This window comes from Sparus aurata, chromosome 1 (genome assembly GCF_900880675.1).
Source record: "Sparus aurata chromosome 1, fSpaAur1.1, whole genome shotgun sequence".
Taxonomy (NCBI): Eukaryota; Metazoa; Chordata; class Actinopteri; order Spariformes; family Sparidae; genus Sparus; species Sparus aurata.
Window position 1 is genome coordinate 16897918 of NC_044187.1, and position 14449 is coordinate 16912366.

General features: G+C 39.9%; 1 protein-coding gene across 2 annotated transcripts in view; it reads right to left on the minus strand.

The window, feature by feature from the left end:
• Positions 1-11310, minus strand: part of LOC115580535 (hydroperoxide isomerase ALOXE3-like) — a 32809-nt gene extending 21499 nt beyond the window's left edge. The window contains exon 1 of one of the 2 annotated variants that reach the window (XM_030415026.1): positions 11186-11310. In XM_030415026.1, coding sequence (XP_030270886.1) covers positions 11186-11203 — 18 coding nt within the window. In that variant the 5' untranslated portion in view covers positions 11204-11310. The remainder of the gene's footprint in view (positions 1-11185) is intronic. The other variant, XM_030415036.1, reaches the window with a different exon arrangement.
• Positions 11311-14449: the final 3139 nt, after the last annotated feature.

The following is a 14449-nucleotide window of genomic DNA, read 5'->3' on the forward strand; positions in this document are numbered from 1 at the left end:
AGATGCTAGCGAGTCCCACTAACTCTGTTAGCAAACCTGCTACGCCCACGCCCCTCGCTACTGACGGACTAACTGGAGCCAAGAATACACTCATTGACAGCATGCATGACTACTTCGACGTGTGTGTGAATCAAGTGTGATTGCAGAAGTCAAAGAAGCGGTCAAAGAAAACGCTACACAGATTACAGGTCTCACGGAAGCATTTGAGTTTATCTGTGCTGATATAAAGACCATGAAGCACAGAGTTGATCACATCGAGTCAAAGGTTAAAGAACACGAAGCGAGACGTGACACACGAGAGAAACGCTTAGCTCATCTGGAGAGCTACACCCGCCGCTGGAACCTGAAACTCTACAGCTTGGAGGAGAAGGAAAAGCAGGACGTGCGCAAAGAAGTCATCCAGGTGTGCCAGGCTCTCCTTCCAGAGGCCAAAGATAAACTACCAGACGTCGTTGATACAGTACATCGCCTTGGGCCCAGGAAGCTGACCAACAACCAACCCAGAGCCATCATAATGCAGTTCACCTCCCGAATTTATCGAGATGCCATCTGGCGTGCAGCGAAAAAATCATCCTTCCTGAAAAGCAACAACCTGAAGCTGGCAGAGGACTTGTCGGCAGAGGACAGACACAAGAGGAACCAGCTGTGGCGTGTTGTGGAAAAGGCACGTAAAGAAAACAAGCTGGCTTTCTTCGTTGATGGCCGTGCCTTTGTAAATGGAGCTGAAATTTTCCCACCATAGAAATATGGCTGGTGAGCCAATGAGGTGTTATCAGTAAGGTTTGCAATAGGACCTTTCATTTCTTCTCTATTCTGGAATATGCCAGTGGATTGTTTTTTTTTTTACAGTTGGCATTTAATTTCAATGGCGAGGCAATACTAGTAAGGAGTGAGGTACCTTCAAGTTAAAAGCTGCTATTTTTTTTTTTTACTGTATTATCATTTTGAAGATATACATGTGCTTTATAAAAGTCGTTTCTAAGTACAGTTTAATGCAGCTGTTTTTAGTTGTTTACCTACCTAAAAATGCACCTACCTCTGTTTAAAAGAAGAAAAAAGTTGTAAGATCCCGAGCTTTACCCCTGTCCAGGAGGTACTCGACCAGCTCTCCGTTATAAAGGGTTAGATCCCTATAACCTATAAAAGGTTACTAAAAAGTGGGAATTTTAAATAGGGATGTTTAAGCTGGTGACGAGGAGACTCGCCTAGCTTCTAACTGCCTGAATCCGAACGTCTACCCTGCTTCCTCTGGTACGGCACCTGACATGAATAGCCCTTGAGTCAGATACAGCCACCAGCCACGCCCGTTAACGGCAGCTCTCCTCTAAATGATCTGGGCTCTTGGTATGGTGCTAGGTTTGATTTTAAGGGCTTTTGGTAAACCCTAAGGGCCTGTTTCAATTTGGTAGGCTAGAGTAACCTTTAAGAACCTTTAAGATATTATGCACACTTAACACCTGACTTTTACTTCCACTCAAAGAGACATAAAATCAATGTCCACAACTTTAACTTTAACTATATTATGTAGGTTTTATTGCATAGATTTTAGCAAGGGCAAAGCATACAGCGCAATACTTGTTTCAATTACTATCAATCATTATCAAAAATCCTTATTGATAAATTACAATACTTCAAATAACAAATTAACCTAAAAGAGCTGAGGCCTGGTTAGAAATACTTAAATTTAGGTGAGATGGAGAGGGTCAGGTCTTTCCATGGCTTGCCTTTCCCTTCCTGCTGAAAGTCCAAGTCCTTGAGGCAAATCACCAACCCAGCCGGAGGTCTCGTAACTTCCTCAAAGTCCAAACTTCACGCCAGCAGCGTGAACAAAAGTACTCCAATATCCAAATTGTAATCCACAGCATGTTGGCAAAAATGGTTAATCCGTTGTGCTCTTAATTCCTTGGTCTGTTTCTGCTGAAGATTTCTTGAAGTCCTTTCTGCGATGTTTAGGCTGCTCACATTCTCCGTCTCAGGTGTTTCTTCAAGGCTTGAGCGATTGGAAGAACAAACTTTAGTCCGTGCTCCTCAGGTTATATACACTCTTGCTTCGGACACTGGCTTGGTTTTGTGTCCTTATTAGGACATGTTTTCAGCATCTCTCCATTCACTGGTTGATAACCCCTTGATTAAGATTTCATAACGCTTCTCTCTTGCTTTGGACAGTGGCACGGATTTATGTCCTTATTAGGACATTTTCCCACCATCTCTCCGTTCAATGACTAATAGTCCCTTGATGACTGCTGACGATTTCATAATGATCCAACATGCCTCGGTCACGGTCTGTGCCCGTGCCCAAAGCGTGATCAGATTTCGACACATCCTTTTGGCCTCACGTTGACCTGACCAGTTCTTTAACACTTTCTCATGACCTCAGCTCAACACTGTTTCTTTACTGATTTTCATTAGATCTCTAAACTTCAATACATCATGGTTACACCTTACACCTCCTTTAACTTTGCAAAGTTAATACTAAGTCAAAAATGACCATCAGAGACAGAATGACAGACAGAGCCTTGAGTGTAACACTTCCTCTTTTTCACAGACACCCCGTGTTGCCCTTTCCTCTTCACTTCCTATTTCAACACACCTTTAATGTAATGGTTTAACACTTTCCAATTAATTTATGGCAAACACAATGCAGCAAGCAAAGTTTTGATATATTGCAGAATCATTTCAGGACAAAGTATAATGTCCCTTTCTTGTATTTGTGGCTGACAGGAGTGTATGACTCTCAACTTTCTTGACACTGTCTCCGTGTGTGTGTACATACTGGTATTTACATTAGACAGGAGTAAATGGATCTCAACTATTTTGACAAAGTGCCTTGGTTTATTTTTTGTGAGAGGATATTTGCTACAGGGAGTATATTTTACTGTCTCCTCAGGCTATTACTTTACTTGAAACCGCACTATAGGTTCACGACCGTTTAAAGAAAAAAAAAGGGTTTGCCCCTCTCATCTCCTGGTTTGTAAGTACACTTTTAAGGACCGTAAATTCGCTTTCTACTTTCAGACTGTGACAAAGATGGTCATTTTATATTCCTTGTTCTAGAGATTGCAAATTTAAATGACATTTTAGTTAATGTGTATGGATTCAATTCACAAGCAGAAAATATCACTTATATTGATACATTAGAAAACAAACTGCTCCACTGGCTCTCAAAATTTCCAAATTCTTCAATACTACTTGGTGGAGATTTCAATATTACACTGGATAATCAAATGGACAGGTGGCCACCGAGGAAAGCCAACTCCTCCAGTTCTCATTTGAAGAGGTTTATTGATAGATTTATTTTAACTGATGTTTGGAGAGATACACATGTATCACAGAAATTCTATACATGGCACAACAAGTCAATGTCTAGCTTGTCACGTATTGATTATTGGCTCTTGATTATTGGATCTTTAGAGACTATTGGTCTCTAAAGATTTGAAAAATGTCTTAACAGGCATTCTACCATTCGCCATTATCTGATCATAAAACTAATCAGTATAAATATTCCTTTTTTGTCTTCTCCCTCCTCTGCTAAATCCTCATACTGGAAACTTAATAGCACCATTCTTAAATATAAAGATGTAACTACTGAAATTGAAAGATTGATCAGACAGTATTGGAATAAAGCTCTGACTGAAAAAGTATATAGCAATAATTGGGAATTAATGAAATATGAGATTGCTAAGTATCTGAGAAAATACAGTGGTGACTTGGCAAAAATAAGAAGAGCAGAAGAAAATGACACAATACTTACGATTACTTCTTTATCATCCAAACCACTAGAGGCTCTCAGTGAGTCAGAAAAGATTGAGCTTACTGAGCAACAGCATAGGTTGGATGAGATTTACAAGCGAAAAGCTGAAGGAGCGTTTGTTAGATCGCGTAGAAGATGGCTTGAAGAAGGTGAGCAGAACTCTGCCTACTTTTTCAGATTAGAAAAACAACAGGCTAAAAACAGTACTATTCAACAACTGAAATTGGATGGGTTAATTACTGAAGATCAAAAGAGAATAGCTAATTATTGTGCTGAATTTTACAGTAATCTTTATACCTCCAAGTACTGCCATTAATCTAGCTCTGACTTTTTTGACTCTATTCCTGATATTAATCAGCTGAGTGAAGCAGATAGTATTTTTTGCGATCGCCCTATTGTATTGAATGAAATCATCGACGCTATTAATTATTTAAAGATCAATAAATCACCTGAAATAGATGGCTTTACTGCCGAATTCTATAAGCAGTTCTGTGAAAGTTTAGCCCCATTTCTAAAAGAAGTATACAGAAAGTACAGACAGAGGTTCACTCCCCCCTACATTATGTCAAGGTTGTATCACCCTCATTCCTAAACCTAAGAAAGATCACCTCATATTAGATAATTGGCGCCCAATATCCTTACTAAATAACGATTACAAAATGTTTGCACTTGTACTAGCTAACAGGCTCAAATCTGTACTAGATACTGTAATAGATGAATGACAATCAGGTTTTATGCAAAACAGACATATCTCTAATAATGTAAGGTTAGTTTTAGATATATTAGATTACTCGGATCTCATTCAAGATGACAGCTATATTCTTTTCTTAGACTTTTATAAAGCGTTTGATTCCTTAGAGCATGACTTTATGATGGTAACTCTAAGCAAATTTGGTTTTGGCAATTTCTTCTGTAAAGCAGTTAAAACATTATATACAAATGGAAATAGCTCTTTTAAATTAAGTCACGTCACCTCTCAAAGTTTTCCTTTAAATCGCGGCATTCGTCAAGGGTGTCCTCTGTCTGTATACCTCTTTCTTCTATCTGTACAACTTCTTAATCTACAGGTCAAAGCCAGCCCTTTAAAAGGTATTACTATTGCCAGTACGGAAATAATTATCAGCCAGCTGGCAGATGATACAGTTTTACTTCTTAAGGATGCCTCTCAAGTGTCAGTCGCAGTCACAACTATTCAGTCCTTCTCTAAAGCATCTGGGCTCTATCTTAATCTTAACAAATGTGAACTGTTACCAGTAAATAATTGTACAGTGTCCTCAATTTTTCACATTCCAGTGAGAGATTCTGTCACATATCTTGGTGTTCAGATTGTTAAAGATAGGAAGCTGAGAAGTACTTCAAATTTGACTCCAATTATTGAAAAAACCCCAAAAGTCCTCAACCACTGGCTACAAAGAGACCTGTCTCTGAAGGGCAGAGTTCTGCTCACTAAGGCAGAAGGAACTTCGCGACTATGCTGCTCAGTCATTGTCTGTGAATAATTCCATATGTAAATCTGTTGATAGAATGCTTAGCAACTTCTTATGGAAAAACAAAACACACTACATGCGAAAATCTGTCGTTTTAAATGAATATGGCAAAGGTGGACTAAACTTTATAGACTTCTGTTCTCTCAACAGTACATTTAAAATAAACTGGATTAAACAATATCTAAAAAATCCGACCTCTATTTGGAACTTTATCTCTCACCATGTCTTTTCCCACCTAGGTGGCCTAAAATTCATTCTGCTCTGTAATTACAATATTCAGAAAATCCCACTTAAACTCTCCAACTTCCATCAGCAGGTACTTTTAGCATGGGCACTGATTTACAAGCACAATTTTTCCCCACATATATGCTATATTTGGAATAATTGTAATATCTTATACAAGAATAAGTCACTATTTTATGATAAATGGTTTAACAATGGTATCCTTTTGGTGAGTCAGTTATTTAATAGTAGGGGACTTCTGTACAATTACTCTAAATTTCTCGCCCGATATAATATACCTATAACTCCAAAAGAATTTTCTATAGTTTTTGATGCAATACCATCTGGTTTATGTATATTATTTAAGAATGCTGACCACTCTCCACCCCTGTCATTGTCACCTTCTGATCCATTAGAAACTTCATTAGGTAAACTCTGCTTTTCTCTCAATAGAGGTATGAATTCGAAAGTGAGAGCCTTGTTTCAGGGGGATTTGGTTTCTGTTCCTACAGCAACATTTTACTGGAGCAATTTTGTTAGTAATATCAATTGGAAAAAAGTCTGGTCATTGCCACAGAAGTTTCTTCTAACTAATAAGGTAAAGGAAGTTTCATTTAAGCTGATCCACAGATTCCAACCAGTCAAACACTTCTTACAAAAATTGAAGAATGACATTGATGTAAAATGCTCCTTCTGCGAATCTCTTCCTGAAACATGCTCTCATTTATTTTGGTACTGTGAATTTACTCATGAACTGTGGAATGAAATTAATACATTTATAGTTGCTTGTATTTTCCCAGACTACTATAAAAATGTTTTATTTGGTGCTTGTGATCACAGTAGCAAAGATGAGAATGCTTTCTTTCTTGTTAATCTAATTCTACTGCTAGCTAAGTTTCACATTTACAAGTGTAAATTCACAAACAAAAAAACAAATTTCTCTGTGTTTTTAAAAGAAATGGAACAATATATCTCAACGATTTCCCCCTCAAAGAACAAAAAAGCCATCAAAACTCTTAATGTATTATGTACTTATAAAGTGTTTACGTAAACTGATTGCCATACTCTCACACTCTTTTTGTTATTATTATTTCTCCCTCTCTCTCTCTCTCTCTTCCCTTTCTCTTTTTCGTCACCTTTCATGTCCCATTGTTTACCTTTGAATGTAAACAATTTGTTCTATTTCTGTGTTCTCATGATTACACCAGCATAATTGTCTTGTTGATATGCATTTGTATGTGCTGGCAACTTTCAATAAAGTTTTTGAAAGAAAAATAAAAAAAATAAAAAAATAAGCGCCTGTGCCTCTTTTCTACTCAAATATCAAATACTTTCAGATCAGTAGCAGCCGTGTGGCCGCACCTATGGGATAGTCAACATAAATAAACCTATAAAATCCTTAATCTAACTAAACAACCCTGAAAGATGTCATCAATAAATTGCTCAGTTCTGTCAGCTTAGGGTGATGATGGAGAAGTGGTTAACTGCTGTGTCCAGTGTTATCTGTACTATCCACTCTTATTAACCCTTTCTGTTCCCGTCATAATAACAATACAAAGAATTATCCTGAGCTATTTTGCGTGTGATGAGATGGCGCAGCGGGACAAGGCATCTGATTCAGTCATTTGTTCTGATTATTGTATTTCATTCATTCAGTGAAATGTATTTCATTCATTGTGAATAATGTTGCTATAAGAAAATGCATCATCTTATGTGTCTATAGTTATGCTTATTTGTTAAATGTAGTCAGCAAATTCCCCTCAGCTGTGATATAATCATGTATCTAAGCACAGTTGTCATCATAATAATCAAAAACTGTTGTAACGTAATTGTATTGTATTGTTATTGGGCAAGACTTACTATAATGTACCAGATAGACAAAGTTCAAATGTATTTAATGGTGACATTACAAGGAAAACAGAACATGATCATTTACAGTAAGACAACATTTAGGCTATTCATCTACTCTTGATGTGCCACTATGTGACCGTTTTGAAGTGAAGCAATTACAAAATATCCAAATTTGAAGTTGTTATTGTGAAAGCTGTCACATTCTGTTGTCTCTAAATATGAACTGTCTACATATATGTAAAACTAATCAGATGAATACATCCTCTGCAAAAAGACAGGCTTGACACGGGTCTTGATCCCCGGTCAGTGGCGGACTGGGACAATAATTCAGGCCGGGAATTTGATGCCATTCCAGGCCACCCTTCTCATGCAGACCACCATACCTCTAGTTGTGTATTCTAACCCTATTTGATAGTTAAAAGAATTTTCCCCTGTGCTGGACTCTGAACCTCTCTCTCTCTCTCTCTCTCTCTCTTCCTCAACTTCTACTTCTGGTTGCTCTGCAGAATGAGATTGACATTGCAAGTATAGCCTGATCATAAACTTGAATTACATATTATGCAATCATCAATTGTATACCTCCTGATTACACTCCTACTGATAGTTTCATTAATAAATCACCTATTAATCTAAAAGCATACTCTGTGTGCTCTTAATTGGTACCTGGGAGGTCCTGCTCTGTTTCTGACTGTGTATCGACGCTCTCCAGTTCTGCAGGAGCACCTGTGGTACCAGTGCTGCTGCTGCTTCCTTCTCCACCTTTGCAAGGAAAAACTTAAGAGCAGGCCATGTTTTAAGTTTATTTTACTGCTGTTTACATTTGAGCAATGTGTAATTATTTGGCTCAATGGTCACCACAGACACACACACACACACACATACACACACACACTTCATTGATTGATTTTATATTATTAATGATTGCACACACAACCCAGAAAGACAGGTGTCTGTGAACACAGCCTATAAAGTTTATAGTCATACTATATAGAGCTTGTATATATTATAATGATCGTCAAACTTTCATTTATGGTGCAGAATTACAATAAAGAAAACTGCCACAAAGCTGCAGCCTAATAGATTAAGAGTAGACAAAAAAGCTAGCTGTATTTAATTAAGATGTATTATTTCAGCATGTATAAACTATCCTGTAGTGGCTCAAACATTATGCAACAAAATCATATTTTTCATTCATCTCTAGGTATTCTGGATTGATTGTCGGGCCGTGTGCCTGTGTGTGTGTGTGTGGAGGGGGCTGGGGCGGCGCATGTGACTTCCACTATTGTTGCTTAAGAGGTGATGGAATTAACCCACCCTGAGACACACAGTCTGCGGTGGTGACCGTGATTGAACGATAAACGCAATGAATGCTATAGCGTTTTTGACTGACCTTCCCTCCTGGTGAACATGTCACTTATTTTGCAACATTTCGCTGCATCTGTGGCAAGGGCTTTCCGTTTTCTGTCCCTCTCTCTCTCTGCTCCACCTTTCCTTTTATTCTGTCCCTCCATTTCTCTCGACTACTAGAGTGAAGACAGCGGAGCTAATTGATTGTTGTGTGACGCCGACAGGTCGCCCAGCGGCGTCATTACGTAACCAGATGGATTGATTTGATTGGCCCGGGCGTCCGGTAACTCCAGTCAGTCCACTCAGTCCGGTGACTGTTCAAGTAAGGCCAGGATGACCATCAGGCCACCGGGAAGCGTCCCGGTGCTCCCGATGGCCAGTCCGCCACTATCCCCGGTCGTCTGCATGCAACACGGCAGCAGTTCCACTGCTCTATTCCCTCAGCCTACATGTTTTGGTTGACTACTATTTTGAACATCTCTGATTGAATAATTTCCGAAGGGGACTAATATGAGAAAAAGGCAAGCAAAGTTCCCATAGCATCAGGTAAGAAAACTAATCGCCGTCTTTGTTGATTTTCCTCAAACATTAATGGAATTTCAATTTCCTCCACTTCTTCCCAGACGAGGAAGGCAAACACCGCAAGCTCAGCCAAGTCACGTCACGTCTATGGGAAGAGAGAGTGTCTGACTTCATGGCAGCCGATCTCGCTGATGCAGTCAGGCAGCAGGAGTTCAACTTGAACGCGCCTAGTGATATAAAAAAAAGAAAAAGAAAAAAACGGTTCCCAGCTGCAACTCGGTTCCCATCGTTCATGTTAACGAGACGTTCAATAGAATCGGATCGTTCGTGAACGTCACAACAGTAATACACATTAATTGCCTTTTGTTCCTTCTCTGCACCTCTGTTCCTAAACAGACAAAATACCAGAGTTTACATTACTTAATGGATGCTACGGTGTCCGGAACGGTAGGGAAACGGTACACGGGGCGGTCTGCTGCGTTACAATGGCGTCAAGAAAGTTAGACGAAAACATCTACATAACGTATGTTGATGGTCAAAACAGCACACAACAGCTGGATAACGTAGCAGTGTTAGCGGTATAAGTAACCATTATGCATTAACGTTACGACGTAAAATATTCCATTTCTGAAGAAAACAATAAAATAGCGCAGCAGCATTTTCCACACGACTAACCCTCACCAATGCAAGGAAGGCGGGTCAGTTTCACTTGCGTTTATTTTAACTGGCGATGGTCCCAGATGTGCTGGAGGTGTGGTTTGACAATCCCGTCTGGAGAGGGGTCCTCGGCCATGTCCGCTAACCAGGAAAAACATACCGATCGCCCTGCTCATCGATCCAAGTCATGTATATTCGCTTTGACGTGGCTTGAACACTACTATTCCACACGGAGATGCCGGAGTCTGCGACTTGCAAACCACTGTTAGACGAGCGCTACAGAGCACACAGTGACAGTCTAGACCTGTGACTTTGACGATGCCTGTCCGAAAAAAAAAACCGCAACTGTCAATAAATCGTCCAAAAGTGCATGTTGTCTGTCTTATATCTTTGTCGTGAATGTCTGTACTTACACACAGCTGGTGGGTGGAACAGTGTGAGGCATTTGTTTACACCGAGCGGCTCGAGAGCAGCGTGGAGACCGCTGTTAGCTGTGGGGCTGAGAGCACAGCGTCCAGGTTAACTTGTGTTGCAGTTTGAGTGTCACATAAACCTGTCACCTTCAGCACCATGGACAGCGCCGCAGAGGAGCCGCGGAGAGGCCGCAGCTGAGCGCGTCTGCGCTGTGCGTCACCTGGCAGACGCCACTGAGAGAAAGCCACTCTCGCCACACGGAAGTCTTCTCCCCTACCCTTTCCCCTGATTTAGGAATTGTTAAAGTATAGGAAATAAAGTATATATATTTTTTACCTGCAACTTCGACTCCTCCTGATATTCGCACCTAACAACTTGTGAAACCTGTTACCATCGAGTATTTCTTTCATTCCGCACTGCGTTCAAATGGTTACTGAATGAAAGCCAACGTTCCCAGCTGCATACATCCTAATTAAGCTGAAGCCAATCCCAGATAGCCATTGGACGCTGTAACAGAACAGGGCCGCAACCGCAATATGATAGAGCAGGATCTGGCCCGGCTCCGCCTCACGGACTCGTTCCAGCGCCGCCTGATCATGGCGTTACAGATGCGGAACACGTCCGTAAAACGACTCCGCTTACCGGATCAGTGCCAGATGTGATACGATTCTTCTTAAATCACCACCGGATTCACCTTTTGCCTTATTTTCGGCATTTTTGTCAGTTAGGGTAGGTGTAACCCTCTTGTTCGGTTCGGGTCAGTAGAGACTAGTCAAATATATATATAACAAATAATCCATTAATCATAGCTATTCCTAACAACCATGAAGCTATTTTAAACAGATAAAAGAAAATACACACACATACACGTTTATATATGTAAACATGCCGAGGCTAAACAAAACGATACTTTGTACACAAAATGTAAACATACCTGACAACAGAGAAACATCTGATGCCTAGATAGCCATTGGACGCTGTAACAGAACAGGGCCCCAACCGCAATATGATAGAGTAGGATCTGGCCCGGCTCCGCCTCACGGACTCGTTTCTGAGTCCAAAACGCACATCGGGCCAAGTTAGCCTCCGATTCGCCAGCTTCCGATTCGGCACTTAAGGGGAAAGTTAAGGGGAAATTAACGTAACGTGCAGTGCGACTGTTTGTACACAGATTGTCTGTTTTTTGTGACACTTCTTGATGTAAAAACATTTAAAACATTTTAGGTAAGACATTAACTTTGCCTGACACCCGCTATTGTATTTGTGAAACGTTTATTTTATTTGTGAAAATGCCAAAGGGGAGATTTCACTGTTTTTGTTTGATACCTACAGACCTCATTAGACCAGGTCCAGATCAAAAACCACTGTACCCAGACTTCTCAAATCTGGACTAGATTAATCTACAGGCCCTGAAGATTCATTCAGACACCCTTTCTGATCTGTGAAACCTTTATTCTATTTGTGAAAATGCAATAAAGGCAGATTTCACTGTTTTCTCATCATATAGACCACATTACACCTGGTCCAGGTCAAAAACCACTGTACCTAGACTTGTCAAATCTGGATTAGATTATCCTACAGAGGCTAAACATTCATTATAACACAGTTTCTGATCTGTGAAACCTTTATTCTATTTGTCAAAAAATGCAATAAAGGCAGATTTCACAGTTTTCTCAGCATATAGACCGCATTAGACCAGGTCCTGATCAAAAACCACTGTACCTAGACTTCTCAAATCTGGCCTAGATTATCCTACAGAGGCTAAACATTCATTATAACACAGTTTCTGATCTGTGAAACCTTCATTCTATTTGTGAATATGCAATAAAGGCAGATTTCACAGTTTTCTCAGCATATAGACCGCATTAGACCAGGTCCTGATCAAAAACCACTGTACCTAGACTTCTCAAATCTGGCCTAGATTATCCTACAGAGGCTAAACATTCATTATAACACAGTTTCTGATCTGTGAAACCTTCATTCTATTTGTGAATATGCAAAAAGGGATAATTTCATAAAACTTTCACAAAACAAGACTTTAGCAAGACTGTATTCACACACCCATTGAGACAGGCAATGAGCAGTGTTGGGGAGTAACGAATTACATGTAACGACGTTACGTAATTTAATTACAAAATGTACGTAATTGTAATCCGTTACATTACTGGGAGAAAATATGTAATTAAATTACAGTTGCTTTTGGAAATTTCAATGATTACGACTTAAGTTACATTTGAAAAATCGCTGCCAAAGCTCGGATTTATTAAATAGTTTTTCGCCCCCCTGGATTCATGTTTGTTTTTAGTTTTTTTCATATCAACATCCTCCTTCCAAAACTGACGCTTATGATTGGCTCTCTCTGGTCATGTGCCATTCGACTCAACCGACAAACCGTACGGCGACAGTCAGACTCAGCAGCAACAGTGTCGGCGGCGCACAAGATGTTCCTGGGCTGGAAATACAAAAAACACTTAATACAGACAGAAGCCAGGCTTCCCCGTATTACAAAGGTGGCTCTCTTTTTACCCGGCTAGATCACCATGGTAACTTATGCTTAGCTCATAACCTGGTCCCGACCAGGTTCTGTTCAGAGTTTAATCATAAAATCGGTTATAAAAGCGCCGCTATTTCACTATTCAACTCATTTACAGCTGACGTCACCTTTACTTTGAAAGTCCAGTCGAGCTGGATCAGAACGGAGCATTTGTGCGGAGGGAGAGATCGCGCTGATCCGCTGCTGTTTTCTTTCTCTCTGAGCGTCTCCGCCTACAGATGTTCAGCTGAGGGGATACGCTGCTCAGCTGTTGATCCGACTCGCGTCAGAAGGTCATTTATTTACTTTTATATACAGTCAGTCACCACTGAAAGAAGTTGTGCGCTCGCAGCGGGACAGATACTTTAACTTAATGTCGTGGCGATGAATAAATTAATTGTTTCGCCTGTTATGTGTTGCCCAAACGCAAATCTTGAGTAGGTCTACTCTGTTTTCTCACATTTAAGAAGGTCTTTGTACAGAGACAACATGAGATTTGCTTGTAGCTACAGCACCTAAAAAACCCACTGTAACCTATTTTCATACGCACACCCAGCCTCGCTTTCAATAAAACACACACTGGCATTTTATAATTGCGATCAGTGAAATATATGAAAACAATATAAAACACAGTTCAAAACAACAGTTGTTGTTGCTCTAAAGCTTCATATTTAAAAGCAGCTCAATGTAGAGCTGTCAGAAATTAAATCAGCCTCCTCTTGTCATATTTGGAGCAACACTGTTGCTTCAGGCTGTGATCAGGCTTTTTTGTATCGCTCATACTCTCTCCATTAAAACAACCTGCTCCTCTTGGCTGAAATCAGCCTGTTGTCGCTCCACTTAGTGAGGAAGTGAGCCTCTTCGCAGTAAGGTCAGACTCATAATATATGGTTAAACCTTTGAACTGAAAGGCTTATCACACTATAGGTCTTAAAATGTGAAAATGGTTAGCAGTTGAGAGATTTCATTCAAAATTAAGAAAAGTAATCAAAATGTAATCAAATGTAATTAGTTACATTACTTTGAGAAAGTAATTGAAATAGTTACACTACTATTACATTTTCAACAGGGTAACTTGTAATTGTAACCAACTACATTTCCAAAGTAATCTTCCCAACACTGGCAATGAGTTAGGTGTCTTGCCCAAGGACACTATGACAGGAATTGGGAATTGAAACACCAACCTTCTGGTTGGACGACCCGCTCAACCTCCTGAGCCACAGCCACCGTAAGTTAAGCTAAAAAGCATCCAGCAGTAGAAAATAAGTTTAGCTTTGGATTTTTGGTGTTTAACAGTTTTTTTTATGTTTGCTCATGTTTTTTCCTTTGAGATCTGATTACAGGTTTTGGCTGCATGAGATCACAGGCCTCCAAAGAACTTATTACAGGAGTAGTATTATCTGTGTTAACAGTGTACTAAATATTTTGGAGAATAAATCTTTGTTGGGCAGTCTATATAGACCCATGTTTCTCTCCCGCCTCCAACCTCAGAATGCAGCAGCTAGGCTTCTTACTGATTTTAACAGGCGATATCACATCACTATCCTAGCTTCTCTTCACTGGCTCCCTGTCCATTTTAGAACTGATTTTAAGATTTGAATGATTATACTTTTAAAGCTCATCTGCTGTCTTGACGCAAGTTACACAGTAGAAATGATGACCCCA